General features: G+C 39.3%; 1 protein-coding gene across 1 annotated transcript in view; it reads left to right on the forward strand.

Annotated features, from left to right (window-relative positions):
• cacna1eb (calcium channel, voltage-dependent, R type, alpha 1E subunit b) overlaps nt 1-17,980 on the forward strand; it is a 107,771-nt gene that overhangs the window by 21,688 nt on the left and 68,103 nt on the right. The window contains exons 6-14 of the mRNA XM_084410555.1: nt 4,507-4,697; nt 5,110-5,213; nt 6,168-6,283; nt 7,681-7,734; nt 8,155-8,235; nt 8,512-8,721; nt 17,056-17,168; nt 17,276-17,388; nt 17,609-17,740. Of these exons, the coding sequence (XP_084266681.1) occupies nt 4,507-4,697; nt 5,110-5,213; nt 6,168-6,283; nt 7,681-7,734; nt 8,155-8,235; nt 8,512-8,721; nt 17,056-17,168; nt 17,276-17,388; nt 17,609-17,740 (1,114 nt within the window). The remainder of the gene's footprint in view (nt 1-4,506; nt 4,698-5,109; nt 5,214-6,167; nt 6,284-7,680; nt 7,735-8,154; nt 8,236-8,511; nt 8,722-17,055; nt 17,169-17,275; nt 17,389-17,608; nt 17,741-17,980) is intronic.

A 17,980-nucleotide genomic window follows, 5' to 3' on the forward strand; every position in this document is an offset into this window, starting at 1 on the left:
TAGCCCAAAAAAGATAAATTAAAGTCATTATTATGTTATATGAGTATTGGATAGACGATGTACAACATTTTGTTATTATTATTATTATTATTTATGATTGACCATAAGCCTATCACGTATACGAGAGTGATATTATACTATTATATATATGAGAGAAGTCTTTCATGTATTACAGAGGTTCAGGGGTGGCCAGATATTTGCAGTTTAAGGAAGACAGTTTAACATGCGCCCCTGTATGAGTTGTAGAGGACACTTAATTATCTCAATACTGCGCTCAAGTCTGTCGTGATGTAGAGCATTGCCAAGCTCATTTTCCTCCTCTGATTCTGAGGCCACGTCTGCATTAATCCAGAAAGATTTAAAACGGCGTTTCGTTTCAAAATGCTCTCCGTCCACACTGCCGTTTTCGAGCGTTTTATAAAAGTTTCTCATCCACACTGAAACGGCAGAAAACACCAAATTAACCATTAACCTTACTTTGCATGCGTAAAACCTCATACAAGCTCAGTGAGATGATACAGACGGAACAGACATAATAAAGTTCTCATGCTATTCTTCTGGCAGGATCATTTTATTTAGCTAAATATCTCAGCATTCACTGATGCGTCCAGGTCGCAGTCATTATATTGTATATATTATATGTTTGGTTTAAAACGCTAAAACTGCTCTCAATTTTTGCCACAGGACAGCAATTGCAAGTAAATTTAAATCATCTTTGCAGGACTGTGATATGAAGAGTGTACAAAGTGACATATCTTTAACAACACTGTGAAAGTGAATAGCACATAACAGGCACAATAGCAGTATAATCATACATATCGCACCTTGAGCTAAATAACAATGATTAGTTTTCTGTTAATAAACGTATCCAAACATTTGCTCACCTGTCCATTAAAACCCATAATATATTAAGGGCCCTATCTTGCACCCAGCGCAATTGACTTTGTACACTGACGCATGTATCATTCCTATTTTGCACCCGACGCACAGCGGACTTTTCCCTCCACAGACGCACGTCAATAAATTAGGGAATGAACTTGCACTCCTGGGGGCAGTTCAGCGAAAAGCGGAGCCGTGTTCCGGCGCAAATGTTCCCTGGTGCTATTTTGCAGTTCCAGAAAACAATTCCGCGTTATTCAGATGCTATTTTATTATAAGGCAACAGAGCCCGAGATCCGCCCACAAAGTTACTTGTGTTTCGCATTTGATACTTGCGTTTCAGATCGTTAAAATAGGGCCCTAAAGGTATTTGTTGTTTCCATGGTTTCTACGAAAGAAAAACTGGAAATCGAGGGTAGCGTGGATATGGCGTCATTGGCAGGCGACGCACAGATCCGGTCCGTAACACTGGTTAAAATTGCTGATTTCTCTGGGATTAACCATTGTTGGAAATGATGTACTCGCCAACACCCATTTTTACTGCCATATGGTGAGAGTTAATTTGATGCCCTGGTTGTGGATTCTCAAGGCTGGCCCACACCTGTTCCCTCTCTCGCATTGATAGGCACTTCGAGTCCTTAAAATGTGGTTCAAGGGCTGAAGCCAGTTTCAGCCATTCATTGTTCATGTCAGCTTGCCGTTCAGCAAGATCTTTCTTGAAGGTAGTATTGAACCTTACCATACACAGTGGGCTGGATCCTCATCAGAGACCTTCATTATGATGGCGAAGTGCAGGGAGCATCTCAGAGCATGAGATATAAGCCTCACCCCGAGGAGGTTAGTTACATATGAACAATAAATAAAATTGAAATTGTTAAAAAATAAAAGAAAGAAAGAAATGGTTTAATCAGCGGTTCCATCTGGATGAGTTTTAAATTGTAGATTTCCCTTCAGAGAGCCAAGCAGATCTTTGTTTTCATTTTGCATCACGCTCATCACTAAGCTAACACTCGCAATGTTAAAAATAATGTACAGCGGGGCAGAGCAGGCAGGGCAAGATGCGTTACAAAGACGCATTTTTAAAAATATGATATGATAGCATTGTACAATTACGATATATCATAATTGTGACTCTGACTCTGCATTTATTGCATCTGCCATATTTTCTTCCTGACACGCCCCCAACTCGGAAATGAAATATTAAAGTTTCCCACTTGTAATTACGACTTTGTAGTGGGGTTCATGTGTGTTTAACTTGTTAAAACGATCTTTCCGACATGACTTGAACACACCACCTCTGGAAAATGATGTCATGACAACTGTGATTGGCTAAAGGCACAAGCAGAATGCCCTTCATTAGCATCTATCCTGAGCTGTGACATCAAAGGCAGCAGATAAGGACATATATAGATCTATTTCACACTCCAAAGAAGAACCAGAATGAGTACAAGATCTAATATTATTAGCAATGTTATTGCGTGAGAATACTCAAACATTTCTGAAAGGCCATCAATGGAGAAAGACGCCAGCAGAGACTAACAAGGCCATGATTAACAGTAAACTGTTTGACTGTAATTGAGCTGAAATTGGGTGTTTCTCAATTGGAAAGCTGCGTCCTAGTAAGGCTGCAAAACGAAGGCAGTCTCAACTTTAAGGATCCTAGGAAGGCAGCCTTCGTTTCGCACCCTTCATTCAGCGTATTTTGAGGGATGCATCAAGTGTATCCTTTGTGTCCTCCAGTCACCCACAATCATCTGAACGAATTCCAATCTATGAAAAGGAATTTACAGAAAATTAGTTGGCACTGAGCTCATCACATTTCATCATGAAATGGAAGACAAGATGAAGATGCATGTTTTCTTTTGTTTTAGTTGTAAATTCACTGCTGATGGAACAGCCTTGTTATTCACTGTATTGCATTCAGTGTTGGGGAAAATTACTTTTAAAAGTAATGTGTTACAATATTGTGTTATTCATAAAAAAAATTTTTTTTAAATGCGTTACTTAGTTAAAATTTATGTAAAGTAATGTAAAGTAATGTATTTATGGAAAGGAAAGTTTTTCACACCTGGGCTTTTTTTTTTTTTATATAACAAAAAAGCTTCTATTTTTGGCAAATGTAAAGGCCCTTTTTACACTAGAAGTGCAAGTGCAAAAGGAAATGCAAAATCATGCCTGTACAGTAGAGGGCTCCACTCAGACAAACCTTTTGGCTGCGCATTTTTGTTTATCAGTGTGATTGAATTGGATAATTATGGAAGCTTGTTTCCGCCACAGAATAAAACATTTTAAGAGATAATTGTAACTTTTTATCTCACAATTGCGAGTTTACATCTCGCAATTCTGACTTTATTTCTCAGAATTTTGAGATATAAAGTCAGAATTGCGTGAAATAAAGTCGCAATTGCGTGTTATAAAGTCAGAATTGCGTGAAATAAAGTCGCAATTGCGTGTTATAAAGTCAGAATTGCGAGATATAAAGTCAGAATTGCGTGAAATAAAGTCGCAATTGCGTCTTATAAAGTCAGAATTCTGACTTTTTTTCTCGCAATTGCGACTTTATATCACGCAATTCTGACTTTATAACACGCAATTCTGACTTTATAACACGCAATTGCGACTTTATTTCACGCAATTCTGACTTTGCATCTCGAGATGTAAACTCGCAATTGTGTGATAAAAAGTCGCAATTATCATTTAATTTTTTTTATTTTGTGGCGGAAACAAGCTTCCATAGATAATCGAAGGTCAGCAGCAAAGACATTGGTTAATAAAGTTAGATTACATGAAGTTTATTTGTATTGTTTGATTTATTTAATTGTTGTAGGTTTTGCGTAATATTCTGACTTTGCATTTTCACTGTTCTTATTCATTTTGAGGAATACTGAATCTGTTTTTGTGCAAGTGAGTAAATGTTCATATTTAGTCTAGAACTGCAATAACCGTCATGTTCACACACAGCGCACACAGCGCCTCTGCACTTACTCCTGATTTCACCGATCCTTTCCCTCTGATTCTAGGGATAAGTTATGAGTAGGGTTAGGTTTAGGGGTAGGGATATGGTTAGGACTAAATTTTCGGACAGGAATGTTGTTCCAGGATCAACAAAATATGTTGACCCAGGAACGCATCTAGCTCGGCAAAATCAGGATGTGCACCGGTCGCATTGTACTGTAATAGAAAGTCAGTTAATCCAAAGATTTGTAAGATCAAATATTTTTCCCAAATTAATTGTAATAGTATTTTAGTGCTGTGATCGCCGGGACGGAAACCTTTTTGGTTTTGCCATGCCATTGGACTGTCTCATTCTACCATTTAATGCTGAGGAGGACTCTTGTATAGAAGCCTCCGAAGAACTGGTCTATTAAGGGCGCTGCTTCACTAGGATGCAGCATTTGAGAAACACCCCTAAATGTAGTATGTCATAGCAGACACTGCCCCCTTCTGACTAGGAGGATGGCATCCTACACAATTCTAAAGCTCTCACTTTAAAGTCTGCCTTGGTGTACAGTTAACTTATTTATTTTGAACTGTCAAGCAAACAAAGTGACCATCACTAATATAATGCTTTCACCAATATAGTGTAGATGAATGCATCTTATAATGTTCCTCTCACTGTTCTTTCAGAGAATGAGACCGTGGACTCTTCTGAGGTTGAGTTTGCGTGTGGAGTGAGGAAGTGCCCTGATAAATACACCTGCATCGGCTCATGGATTGGGCCCAATGATGGCATCACTCAGTTTGATAACATCTTGTTTGCAGTGCTAACAGTATTTCAGTGCATTACCATGGAGGGATGGACTGCTGTCCTCTACAATGTGAGTTCATGCAGTTTTATAGTTGACTGATTGGATTTATGTTTACACTGATAAAATACTCAACGTTTATCTTTATGCATCCTCATTAACCTATACCAACTTAACATGTGGAGCTGCAGTGCTTGCAGTGATTTCTATATATAAAACATATGACAGGATTTTGTCTTCAACTGAATATCTTTGCTTAATGTGACTCATTTATGCAGGATTTTGCTCCTTTAAGGAGAAAACAAAGTAAATAGTGTCGAAATCATGCTGTAAATGTCTATATTGCATTTATTCAAACATAATGTTTACTTTGCAAACAGCAATGATTTATTGGAAAAATAACATACACCTAGCCATAATCTTCAGGTTATTATTTTCTACTCAGGTTTTACTTAATTTGTTGATTATTGTTATTTTTCCACAGACTAATGATGCTTTAGGACCCACATGGAATTGGGTATATTTCATTCCTCTCATCATTATCGGCTCATTTTTTGTGCTCAACCTTGTTTTGGGTGTCCTCTCTGGGTAAGAAATTCACAAATACATCCCAAAAATTGGAATTCTGTCATTATCTATTCATGCTCATGTTGTTTCAAACCTGATTTCATTTTTGCCATGAAACACAAAAGGAGAATTTTAATAATGCACCGTGTTTTTGTTGTTGTTGTTTGTACTTAAAAAAGACAATTACATTGAATGAGGACTGTAACTTTCAAGCATCAAAAGGATGCAAAAGCATCTACTTATTAAATTATTCTGTATGTGGAACAGACCAACATTTTTATCGAGAACCGGATCAGTCTGATTTGTGATTGATGTTGTGAACTGGATCAAATTTGTTCATTAATCGACATCACTATTTATTTTATGAACAATCAAATATGTACCAAGGAGAGCTATAGTGGATGTCAGGATTTTGCGAACTTACAGCTTCTGAATGTTTGTATAAAATGCACAAGTCATGTTAACTATTTTTATTATACTTTTTAAATATCTGTTTGGTGCTGTTGCATGATTTTTTTTATTCTTGAAAGCTCCAGTCCCATTTCTTTGTAATTGCATGGAAAAATGTATTTGTGTGCTACGGAAAGAAATCCAAGTAGGCCTAAATGTTGATTGATTTTTTATTATTTTGTCTTATTTATTCTTATCCAATAATTTCAGGGTTTGATATGCAAAAACGAATGATTATTAGTTTAGTAGTTTTCACTGAATGAGAGAATTATTGCCTTCTGGTGAGCCTGCAGTCGTGGGTGGGCTGAAAACCACACACTCTGGATGATTGGTTCAGTAGGGATTGATTACTGTACTCTTTGCCTCGTTCAGCCTCCACAGTGTTTCTTAGCTGTTCATGCCCTTTATAGATTGTAAAAGGTCAGAACTTATAAAGCACTTAATTGATGCCCAATCTATTGATCATTTACGGAATTATTGTGTGAATGTGTGTAATGACACTTAATTCCCTAAATATTTCTGCAGGGAATTTGCTAAAGAGAGAGAGAGGGTGGAGAACAGACGTGCCTTCATGAAGCTTAGACGACAGCAACAGGTGGAGAGAGAACTCAACGGCTACCGGGCCTGGATAGACAGAGCAGGTACAAGTCAGAAGCATGCATTCATTTACATCCAAAATATTGCTGGTTTTGCTATTCTACAAATGTTCAGACTTGGATTTATAAGAATGCTGTCAAAAAGTGGATTTGAGGACTTGGTTTCTGCTTGCAAGATGCTGGTACAATTGTACGTTTCTTCTTGTTGTAATGTTAAGCAATAGAACAGTACAATGTTTGAAGTGGAACAACTGTTGTCAGATAAATGAGTCAGGATGGATACTGGTGTCGGTTTTGTATGCTTCGTTAAGTGTGCGCATTGGTTGGTCGGTTAGTCTCGTTTCATTCATGTTAATCACTGATGTGTCATGTCGGCAAATTTTGTTATCTATTTCAGCATACAGTTTGTATGTTAAACACTCATGTTTTTTGTCATATGTTGTGTATATGTAAGGGGTGGGAAACAAGCCTGCAATACTTGGCATTGGATTCGTCAAAGCATTGATTTATTTTAATAATTTGATTTGTGGCAACATGTTCTCACTACTCACTTCACATATGGATGCTCGGCCAGGACCCCATTGGCATCAATGACCAAGCATCCATATGTGACGATTTGGGAGTGGGAACGTGTTGCTAAGAGAGACAGAGCTTAAAATAGACAAAAGGCTTGTCAACAATGAATTGATGAAAAAAAAAAAAAAAGTTATCAGAGAAGTGTGGGTGAAATGTTCTGGAGGAGTTGTGGTTGTATTTCTCGATGCCGCTGATACAGTAGTATCTGCTAGCGGGACACTGTAGATGTGACAGTAGCTTCATTCATGATGCTTCACTGGCTAATTATTTACTAGCGAAGCTAAATATTCAAACTTGGATGGCTATTATGCTACTAAAATATTTCCAGTACACTCTTAAAATTGCTAAGACTACTGTGGTATTGCTTGTTTTGAATGCAATTTTATTTGTAATTTGTTGCTTTTTAAAACCATTTCAGCCAGGCTAGCAAAGTTTCATGTCTTTACCCAGGTTCAGTGACAGACTGTGCTCTGATTGTGTACTACACCTACACCACTCTTTTCACATTTCACCCTGCCACCCACCACCTGAACACAACATTCAGGTGAACATGAGTGTGTGAAGCTGCTCATTCTCCCACGCAGTGAAGGGTCAACCAAAAGGTGACACTGACTCACTGACTGGAGTGTTTGTGTATGTGCCTGTCTGTGCTCAGAATAGTTGATGCTTCTACAGTACGGCAGATCACTTTTAAGAGGCCTACAAATTGTCTTATTTTTTCTCAAAGCAAACTGAATTGACCAATAATCGATTTTATTATGTTAATTTCATGTTAATAAGTTATATTGACTCTCTCTCTCTCACTCTCTCTCTCTCTCTCTCTCTCTCTCTCTCTCTCTCTCGCTCTCTCTCTCTCTCTCTCAAAGAGGAAGTAATGCTCGCAGAAGAAAACAAGAATTCTGGGAGGTCAGCGTTAGATGGTATGAATTACATTTTAACAGAGCTGCACAAAAACAAATGTGTTGTCTTGTGGATGGAGAGTTTGGTTTTTAAACCAGTTTTAAACCCCAAAAATCTACTATGAAAGCTCAGATTTAAAGACTGCTGTTATTGATTAAATGTGATATTGTGGAAGAGTCTAGCCCAAAATAATCTTTCTTGTGACTTCTCTGCAGAGCCTCAATAAAAATAAATAATACCTATTTTCAGACAGTAATAATTTGGAATAGGAGATGTGTTCACAGGTTAGAAATGTATTTTTGCAATTGGAAGGCTAATGGCGGCCACAATAAATGCTTCCAGACACTTAACAACATATTTTTATTTACTTGGATCGCTATACCTTCATGATAAGAAACATAAAGCCAACAAATGGTGCCATTTAACCCTTTTAATTTTAGTTTTGAAACGGGCCACTAGCAAGAAAAATGCGAGGCGTCGAGGACCAGGGGAGGAGAAATATTCTGAAATCTCTACAGTTGGTAAGTAAAATATAAATGTCATCTCTTTTTTTCAACCACATTAAGACTTGACTTGTTTTGCCTTTTGTAATCAGCTTTTATGTTTGAGGTACCAATCAGAATTTATCTGTCTGAAGGGAAGGAAACAACTATAATTAACACACATTCCATAAATTCATCTCCATTTTTCTGGCTTTTGACACACCACCATTGATATTCTGATAGAAAACAAACAGCAAATTTCAAATGACATTGATTCTGTGAGACTATGGATTTCTTTTTTCTTTTGCGTGTCAGGTGGACCCCGACCAAGGGTTGGTATACGGACAGCAAGACGAGGTCCTGCTGCTTACATGCGTCGCAAGGAACGCATGTTGCGAATCTCTATTCGTCGCATGGTTAAAACCGACAGCTTCTATTGGATAGTCCTCAGTCTGGTGGGTCTCAACACCATCTGTGTTTCCATCGTTCATCACAATCAACCGGAATGGCTCACTGTTATTCAATGTAAGTGTCTATTTCCCCCTAAAACTGTAACTAATACTGCTTCTACTAAAAGTAATAATAATAATCCTGATAAAGTTTCTGAGACTGTGTAGGCAATTTTACTAACTTTATTACTCAGATTAAAATATTTAAAAGCTTTTAAGTATAAATAAATCTATGGAGTATTACTGATCAAATATCTTAAGTCTAATAATCTTAATTATTCTGATATTTGCACCAGGTTAGCATGAGAGGACATAAGTAATAATTCATCAAAATATTTTTTTTCAAATTATGACCTCCCAAATAGTAATGGGGTATTTTCACTCATGTTTATATAGCTTTACAGCTCTATACAAAGTTCGTAAATTTACTTTATGGACTGGATTATCCCGAAACACTAGTTGATCAGCTACACAGCAATGGGCTCATGTTTAAATATCCATTGAAATGTGTTTGGTTGACAACATCCTTGACTTCAGACAGGAATGCCTTCTTCCTCTTTGGACCAAAACAAATTTTCTAGTAAAAAGGAAGGGGGTGTGTGTGTTCGTCCAAGTTCAATCTACAAACTGCAACCCCTCTGAATCTTTGCAACACATCTGAATCAGCAGAATATTTATCAGTTAGGTGTCAAACTACTGCTGAGAAAGTTAACAGTGGCTGTCATCATTGCTTGCTACATCCCCTCGAATGCAAAAGCACAGGGCAGTATTTCCCAGTCCTGGAGCACCCTTAACACTGCACATTTAGAATGCATCTCTTATCATGCCTTAACGCACCTGACAGCTAGCTCAGACAACTGGCTGTGCTGTAGCACCTAGGCTGTTTTTGTGTGTGTGTGTGTGTTCTAGCCTTTAAAAGTATACTCCATTGATCGTGAGCTTGAATGGGTACATTTTCAAGGGATGTACCCATACAGCATCCATACTCCTCCTGACCCGGAGAGGACAGTGGGGGCTTTGCTCTGGACAGTTTGGTTTCTGCTCGAAAGGAATAAAGGATCACAAAAGTAGAGAAGTTCATGCTGACCCTTACGAAAAAGAAGTTTATTCAAGCGTTCTATTAGTATACTTCTTTTAAATTAAAAATAAGAAGTATACTTTCAGTCTACATTATACTTCTCAGAAATATACTTGATGTACTTCTCAGAAATATACTTGATGTACTTCTCAGAAATATACTTAAAATTACACTTCAGTGTACTTGACTTATACTGAGAGAAAAGTCCAAGTATATTTGGCCAATACTTGTACTCAATCTTTTGATCGAGATATAATTAAGTATTCAAAGTATAATTGGCTTGTAGTTGTGTTAACTCTTTTGATCGAGTAGCCTAATAAATATACTTTTTTACATAGTTTTTCCATATACAGTCTTATGAAACTTACATTGTTTGAAAATATTGATTAGAATATTGATATAAAACAGATATGTTTCTAATTCTGCGTATCTGAAATTTTGTTTAGGCTAGTCCACTGGTAGCGTATAGGAATTTACTCTAATTCTACTCTTTCTCCATATGCATAGTAAACTATAAGTATAATGTTATGTTCACTTTAAGAAAACTTACAAGTAGACTTGCAGTATAAACTACTAAACTAGTAGTTTACTGAGAGTACACTTAAGTGTGTACTTTCATAAACAAAAAAAATTACTAGTTGTATAAATATAGTAAATTACTAGTATATTTATAAATTTACTTGTAGTACAGATGCATTACAAATGAGAAACCTAGTTGTGTATTTTTAGTACACTTAAACGTATACTTTTGTATACTAAAAGTGGGCCAATTTAGTCCCAAGCAGTATTGAAATAGTACACTTACAAGTTTACTGCAAGTACACATTTATATTAGTATACCTACTACATAAAGTATACTTAAAAATATACTTGAACATTGCTTAAGTATACTTCATAAAATTAACTTGAAGTATACTTCTGTTTCGTAAGGGGATGTGCCTGCTGTTCTTGAAGGATGAGGAAAAGAAGTTGATCTGTGCGAAAAACAGGGTAACTGAGTGTTAAAACCAAGGGGACCCAACAATTAATACAATATATTTAGGCACATAAGCATAGGATGAGCACAGGTTACAAATATTTAGGCTGCACATGCCACCGCGCCCCCTGCTGTAGCTGAAATTTACATCATAAGAACTTTGCTTGAGACATAGCAGCAAATAGAAAGAGCGTTTTCTTGGATTAAAAGTTCAGTAAACTATCACATTCTATTCAGTAAACTGCTATTTAACAAACACTAAGAGGAAATTGTAATAATAGCAGGTAAATTCAGTCACAACAGTTTCCATCAGCATGTCTCTATCCGTTCTCCAGGCATTTTTGATCATGTCTACACCAACATGTGAGCCCAACGTTCAGCGTGTCCCCACCCCCACCTCTTGAACTTAGACTTCTCTTCTGCACTGCCCCGTTTCAGACACAAAAACAGTCATGGCATCCATCAAAATGTGGAATAGCCTCACCAGTGATTAGTGGACTTGGAGGAGTATGAATTGTTGATCATTTGTTGAATTAAAAGTTGTTAATATAACAAATTTTGTGTTTTGCTAAGTTTGCTCCTTCAGTATTTGTAGATTATTATTTCACATGTTTCTATGGTATACTGGAATACAATGATATGCATTTCATAAGTTTTAAAGGTTTTTATAAGCAAAAACATTAAATATGGCCAAATAGTCAATGTTTACAGTGTTCACCCTTCTTCTTCATAACCTCTGCAGCTCACTCTGGGCCAAATTCTGACTGATGGCTATCCATTTTTGCCTCATTAGTGCTTGGAGTTGATCACAATTTGTTGGCTTCTGCTTGCCCACTCGCCTTTATAGGATTGACCACATGTTCTCAATGCCACTGATCCAAAATTTCAATGTAATGATGTGAGTCATTGGGAGATGTGAGCCAAAATGCTCCTGAGTCATTGGGAGAAGTTGCACTTGTAGGACGTCTTGATGCTATTCTTTATTCATGGCAGTGTTTTTGAGAACAGAATTGAGAAAGCCACTCCCCTGGATGAAAAGCAGCCCCAAACATGGGTGGACTCAGGATACTTCACTGTCGGCATGACACAGGACTGGTGGTAGCATTCACCTTTACTTCTCCGGACAATTCATTTTTCAGATGTCCCCAACAGTCGGAAGGGGTCTTTATCAGAGAAAGTAACTTTTCTGCTGTCCAGTCCAGTCCTTCCTGCAGAATTTCAGTTTGTCCTTGATGTTTTTCTCGAAGAGAAGTGGCTTCTTTGCTGCTCTTCTTGACACCAGGCTGTTGGTTGAAGGAAGAAAAGAAGATGATGATCAAGTTTCAAAAGCCTTTAATAATTCACTTCGAAGGCAATCCAAACAGGCAGGCAAACAAAATACAACCTCTATCATAGACGTGACTGGAAAAAATTTACACTGAAAAGGCTGCAACTTAAATACAAAGCAAATAAGGGAAAAAATGACAAACACCTGTGATGATAAATGAATCTCCATGGCAACTAAAGAGTGGTGGGAAACTGAACAAAGGAATACATGTGACTAAAAATAACAAACTAAAAGTACATGAAAACAAAACTAACTAAACAGAACCGTGACATCACGCCGCCTCCCGGACGGCGCAACCTCACGGTGTGAAGAGAAGGCTTAGGAGGAGGAGGAGGAGATGGCAAAGGGATGGTAAGCATGGTAGGCAGAGGGATGGTGAGAGCAGGCAGACAGACTGACCGAGAAGACCAGAGAAGAGCCAATGGATGAAGCATCCAGGGAGGATGGGGACGACCCAGATTACAGCGGGAATGACAGCCCACGGTGGAGCCGAGGGAGTGAGGAGTGGTTGATGTGTTGACACCGGTTGACACAGGTGTTGCTGTGGCTGATGACATCCTGGTGACGACCAACGGAGGAGGAGCCAATGGATCCCAGGGCGCAGACGGAGAGCCGATGGACTTAAGCGACACCGATGGCACTGGAGACCTAGGCGGACGAGCGTCGGAGACGGAGTGCCCGAGGACTGAGGCTTAACCGGTGTGACGGAGGACAGAAGTGGAGCCGGAGGGAAGGAGGATCCTGCTGAAGCCTTAGGGGTGGAGACCCCGAGCGCAGCAGAAGGCTTGCAAGTCCGTGGTGGAAGTTGAGTGATAACTGACCAAGGTGCAGACGGTGGGATGAGGGAACCCGGTGGAGCCGCAAGGTCGAGGGTTTCTGGTGGAGCAGAGGACGGGAGGAGCCAAGGCTGAGCTGACAGGTCAAAGGGCCGAGGTACAGCATAGGAATCAGAGGCAGGAAGCGGAGCCACATGATCCTCTTGCTCGGGTGAGGCTGGTGGTTGCACAACCTGAGGCTTCACGTTGCAGTAAGTCGTTCCCGGGGAAGATGAAGGGCTGCAGGCATCCCACAGAGGTAGGGCTGGAGGACTGGCTGAGCTCTGAGGTGATGGAGAGAAAGGGAAGCTGGACGGGATCCATGGTGGTCCATACAGGTGAACGATACAGTTTCGACGAAGAACAGACAAATTATTCAGGGTGGGAAAGGGTGGCAGGCAGTACCTCAGTGTCCCAGTCTATCAGCCAGTCCTCAGTGTCCAAATCCACCCGAATTTCCTCTGCCACAGACGTCGCTGGCTCACACCCCTGGTCAGACTCACTCTGGGGCTCCGGCTGGCTCACACATCGTGGCAGGCTGAAGCTCTCCGTCTGTGGGGGGCTCAAGCGAAATATCCTCGGTCAAGGGTTGTGGTGGGCTGGGCTCTGGGTTCGGCTGTGAGACGTCTGCAAGGTGGGGCTGAACGTTGATGTTACCATCAACATCCGCTTAAGCCACAGCGCAAATCTAATAAAGTCCTTCAGGGTCCAGCACGGATCTCCCTGTAGCATGACGAAGCAAATATCATCGCCCAGTCCACACCGAAATCCCTCTATCAAACAGACATCATTACAGTGGGTATGATAGCAAGTGTTGATTAATTCATCCATGTAGTCCTCCAGGTCTCTTCCTCTCTGAAAAATACAAACAGTCTCCCCTTTCAATAAATTATTCCCCCTCCCAGGGGGAACATTAATGGAGGCAATCTCCATACTTTGTTTGTTCCGGTCATCTGTCACAAAAGGTTGAAGGAAGAACAAAAAGATAAAAGATAAAGATAAAGTCTTTAATAATCCACGTCACAGGCACGCAAACAAAACACAACCTCTAACATAGACCTGACCGGGAAAATTAACACTGAGAAGGCTGCAACTTCAATACAAAGCAAATAAGCGAAATAATGACAATTACCTGTGATAATAAATGAATCTCCATGACAACTAAAGAGTGGTGGGAAACTGAACAAAGGAACACATGTGACTGAAAATAACAAACTAAAAGTCCATGAAAATGAAACAAACTAAACAGAACCATGACAGCATGCAGATGAACTGCCATTATTGATCAGCTCTGTACTGGTGGAGACATGATTCCATAGCTGACTTCTCAGGAGGAGACAGTCCTGGTGCTTATTGGACACTCTGGGACGTCCTGAACCCTCTTCATTGCAGTTGAACCTCTCCCCTTGAAGTTACTGATAATCCATTAAATGGTTATTTCATGTGCAATATTCTTTGCAGCAATTTCTTTGCATGTTAGACCATTTTGATGCAAAGCGATTATGGTTGCATGTAATTTTTGGAGGTAACCTTTGCTAACACAAGAACAGAATGATTGGAAGCACTTCTTCCCCCTTTTATAGCAATCGGTCTGCTTTTATAATCCAATCAGAAAGATTACTGATTACTGAATAATACTACTCATTCACAATTTCCCATGTGCTGATGAGATGATTAGTACAATTATGTTAGCTGGTCATTTTGTGCCAGGGCCAAAAAAAGTTTTTTTGCAGTCATTTAAAATGCATCTGATCACTATATGCATCTGCACAATAATCTAGAAACAATATGAATAAACACCATAACAACTGAAGCAGCAAATTTTGCAAGACATTGCTACAATCTTTTACTGCCATGATTGTAAATGTTGTTGTTCCTGCACTATAACCCTATAACCTAACTGGAAACTATGGATAAACACTAAGGTTCTCTCTTCAACTACTTTGAACTACAACTCTATGAATATTTTGCAGTTTTCAGATCTAGTGAAGAAACAAGAAAAAAAAATCATTACTCATTACTCCTGTCATCAAAAAGTTAAATGGTACATACTGTATAGACAAAGGGTCCAGGACCTTTTGGACAATGATGAGGAACCACTCCTCCACTGATGTAATATCACACCCCAACTGGATGTTTAATCTCATTCAACAAAACTGTGTTGGGGTCGTTTCACACAATGTCAAGACACCAATAAAATCACTTGTCTGGTTTGGCAACTATTCCAAAATCCCGACCATTCCTGTTACCGTCTTGGTGTTATTTAGGATTGCATTGTATTAGATATATTAGACCAATGTAATTCAATTACTACTTATTGTCATTGTTTGAAATTAGGCTTTATGGAAAGTTCAAAAGATAATAAGTAGAAAGCCTTAGGGCTAGTCTAATGCAAGTCAAACAGCCCATGGCATATGTAACTAGAGAGCAATCTGTTACCCAGAAAGAAAGAATTAGCACTGCTTAGTGCAAACTGTGGACCAAGACTGGCTGTCCACTGAAGCTAAGCAGGGTTGAGTCTGGTCAGTACCTGGATGGGAGACCTCCTGGGAAAACTAGGTTGCTGCTGGAAGAGGTGTTAGTAAGACCAACAGGGGGTGCTCACTGCTCACCCTGCTCAGTGGCCTCTGTCCATCCTCATGGCCTCCTAATCATCCCCATACTGATTGGCATCAACTCTGTCTCCTCTCCACCAGTAAGCTGGTGTGTGGTGGGCGTTCTGGCGCACTATGGCTGCCATCGCATCATCCAGGTGGAGCTGCACATTGGTGGTGGTTGAGGAGATTCCCCCCTTCTATGTAAAGCTCTTTGAGTGCTGAGAAAAGCGCTATATAAATGTAACAAATTATTCTTTTTATTATATTATTATTCTAGTGATTCTGAAGACTTTGGTAAGCTGGTTCAGGTGTGTTTAATTAGGGCTGGAGCTAAACTCTGCTGGAAGGTGGCCCTGCAGAAGCAGGAATGGACATCCCTGATTCTCATGCCTGTCCTGGGAACCCCCCACCACTGAACACTGAACATCGGTCATATCAAATTCAAGTTTTGCGGTCTCTACTAATGAGCTGATGAGTTGAATCAAGTGTGTGTAAGATGAGAGAGATATATGCAAAATGTGCAATGGTTGGGGGTCCTTGGGACAGGTTTGAGAAGCTTCTGTGGTGCTCAAGTCAGCTTACATGCGGTCTGATCACAAACTCCTTGAAGCACCTTCTCCAAGGTCAATGTCTGAATGCTGCTTCCGATAAGAAAAAAAACCCTCTTAATACTTTACAGCTTTGAAAGCACTTTTATCAGGAGACACATTTCAACTAACAGAACCACTTTAGAGCAGCATTATGTTTTCCACTGAAACTGCTGCTAATAAAATGACTACACAAATAGGCCTGTCAGACAGAAAAATGCCCCACTGCCTGCTCAACATGTCAGAACTGTTCTGTGTATCGATGACAGACATTCACTTAATGGTCCCTAGTGTTTTAAGAGTTGCTGAAAATACTCCACACTGCACAACAGGGCATCCAGCACTCTGTAGCTCAAGGCAGGTCGTGTTGTCATGAGGGATCTGTGAAGCTGTCAGTGTTCCTTCATTTTTATTTCAAAAGAACGAGCGGACACTTTTTGTCAGAGTAGACGCCATATTTAATTTTATGAATAACAAGTAGGGATGTACCCGAGGCTGAATAATGACTTAACAACATATATCTATTTGCATTACAAATGTGCTGTAATATGATGCTTAGTGCACTGGTGTAACTAAATGTTCTACCTCTGGAATATACTTTTTAGGAGCATAAAAGAGAGAAACCATAACTAGGAGCACCTGCTTGTGACTGACCAGTACAGTGACTGTGACATACAGAAACAGCAGATTTTCACACAGACAGTGATTTGTAGAGAAAAACCAACCAGACACCCATCATTTTCAGTAAGAATTTACAACTCCATGTGACACTTTTGGCGATGCACAAAAATCAGCAACATGATGCAGTGGCTACCTATGGAATAGTACAATCGAGTAGAAACAATTAATTGCACCCCACCAAACAGAAAGTGCTTTAATCACTGTCATTGTGAATGGATCTAGACAGCTTCAATGATTTTAATGGGAGCAATTTAGTTTTTATGCTTACTTACAGAGTAGGCTAATACATGGCCCTACAGTAGGTGCTTACCACTGAAAATATATATCTTTTTTTTTTTACAATTTGCAGACTACGCAGAATTCGTGTTTCTTGGACTTTTTCTTGCTGAGATGTTTCTGAAAATGTATGGCCTTGGTTTCCGTCTGTACTTCCATTCATCCTTTAACTGCTTTGATTGTGGGGTAAGTGCTTCTTTTACATGCTTTCAATCAAACAAAATAATCATGCAACCCCTATGTCTGATAAATCCTGGCACTGATCGAAGCATAATGTTATGCGTTTTGTGCAGGTTATTGTAGGAAGTATTTTTGAAGTGGTTTGGGGATTCTTCAGGCCGGGAGTGTCTTTTGGCATCAGTGTCCTCAGAGCCTTACGTCTGCTACGAATCTTTAAGATAACAAAGTAAGTTTATAACATTTATCCAAGGTATCGATTCAAGGAATTTTTTGTATGATGGCCACCAGCAAATGCAAATTATGTTGTTGACATTAAACTACATAAAGGCATCAGTGGGCATATAACACAGATGTGTCTGCTGCATATTCTCTTGACTACAACACCAACATAAAAGTGTAAAGGTAAAATAATGACAATGTAAAGAACATGCATTATGTTTTATCAGGTACTGGACATCTTTGCGGAACTTGGTGGTGTCCCTCATGAGCTCCATGAAGTCAATCATCAGTTTGCTCTTCCTCCTCTTTCTGTTTATCGTAGTCTTCGCTTTACTTGGCATGCAGCTGTTTGGTGGCAGGTGAGAAATTGATCACGGAATTAAAGCACCGACCTCTTTCAGTCATTCTTACAAACAAACATAAAACCATTCAACTACAGATACACTGTCCTTAAATATGACAACAAAACATTACATTAATTTATTAAAACATTCTCTACAAAAGAATCTAAAGGGGAAAAAAAAAAACATTTAAATTGAGCCTCAAGACTGACCTACCTTCTCGAACGCCTCACAGTCTTCACATACATGCACACACAC

This window comes from Rutilus rutilus, assembly GCF_951802725.1.
Source record: "Rutilus rutilus genome assembly, chromosome: 6".
Lineage (NCBI taxonomy): Eukaryota > Metazoa > Chordata > Actinopteri > Cypriniformes > Leuciscidae > Rutilus > Rutilus rutilus.